Below are 1,442 nucleotides of genomic sequence, written 5' to 3'. Positions count from 1 at the left end.
GCTGCCCCTCAGTCCTGCCGCTAGCTCCTCTTGGGTCCTGCTGCCGCTGGCAACTTGTCAGCTTAGGCAGCCATCAGCAGATAATAATTAATTTTCTACATTTTTTTAGGGGCTTTGCAGGCTGGATAGAATTACCTGGTGGACTGGATTCAGCCTGCGGAGTGTATTTTGCCCTCCCCGATCTAATCCATCCCCAAATTTGGTGTCAAGGGCACTTACAATGAAAATGTAAATAAAACCTGACTGCATAGTTGTACCAGAAAACAGCAGTGCAGGTACTTAAAAGGACTACAAATAATTAGATAAGGACTCTGCTTCCTGAGCCTTTTCAATCCTCAGCTCTTCCTTATTTGTCTTCCATTACATTTTTTGAGTGTATATGTACATTTAAAACTGAAAAACAGCTTTCACTAGAAAAAAATGTTCCTGTTACTGTTTTCTTAATTCAGTGGCTGAAATTGGTTGGCATAGACAATACTTTTTAATAAATAACTCTTAAAATGTAACCCGATTAAGCCTACGTTTTAAAACCAACTCACTTATTCTGCTGGACATCTGTCTCAAATGATTGCTTAGAGACAAAATTGTATTCTACTCCTTCTTTTTCATGACTTTTCTTTGATCTTGTTGTATCTGGAAAAGAGAGGAAACAAAATTAAGAAGACCTGAAACATAAAAGACACTTCACACAGGCTCACTTGCCTTTGTTCAGTCTGGGGCTTTTACGTATCCAAAATTAAAAGGACACAAAGGAGTGTGTTAAGGCTGGGGGAGAAAAAACTTCACTTATATTACAAACAAAACCTTAAAACTGGCTTAAAATTTGTTATGTACTTTGTCATCATTATGTATTAAGGTGGCACCAAAAAAGCTCCTGTCAAGGTCACTGGACATTTATGCAAACAGGCAAGGGCATACAGACTCTGCCTCAGTTTGTTTTAGGCCCCCATCCTGTAAATTGTTCTACAAGGCCAACTCTGCACCCACACAAAGCTCTGCGTAAGTTGATGATTCTGTTGTTTGAAGCCCTGTGTCCTGCACTCCCTGACCAAGCTCTGCTCTGTTTTCTGCTCCCTGCACTACAGGAAATGGGCTTGTAACAGGCATTGCCAGGTGAAATTTTCTGGCATTTTGAGTTGCATCCATCAGATTACAAGATCAGACTGATAAATGATTGAATTTGGCATCAGTAATTCCCATTTTATGTTGGCTTGCACTAGATACAATAGTTTAACACAGGGGTGGCCAACTACCAATCTATGCCACATGACAGGCAGCCTGTGGGTGTGGCACACAGCAGTTTAGAGGTGGGGACAGGCAGCACAGTGGTAGGTAAGGCAGGGAGCAGAAAGCAGAGCCAAAACTCAGTCAAGGAGCACATGGCAGGAAACATAAAACTAAGCAGCAGATTGGGAAAGGGATCAAACTGACAATGGGGGGGG

The 1,442-nt window shown here is 41.7% G+C and overlaps 1 protein-coding gene across 2 annotated transcripts in view; it reads right to left on the bottom strand.

The window, feature by feature from the left end:
- MPP3 (membrane palmitoylated protein 3) overlaps positions 1–1,442 on the bottom strand; it is a 122,128-nt gene that overhangs the window by 17,076 nt on the left and 103,610 nt on the right. For both annotated transcript variants that reach the window (XM_019523634.1, XM_019523635.1), the window contains exon 15: positions 540–633. In XM_019523634.1, coding sequence (XP_019379179.1) covers positions 540–633 — 94 coding nt within the window. The remainder of the gene's footprint in view (positions 1–539; positions 634–1,442) is intronic.

This window comes from Gavialis gangeticus, unplaced genomic scaffold (assembly GCF_001723915.1).
Source record: "Gavialis gangeticus isolate Ggan-Ray unplaced genomic scaffold, GavGan_comp1, whole genome shotgun sequence".
Classification (NCBI taxonomy): domain Eukaryota; kingdom Metazoa; phylum Chordata; order Crocodylia; family Gavialidae; genus Gavialis; species Gavialis gangeticus.
This window is presented reverse-complemented; position numbering and strand designations above follow the sequence as displayed.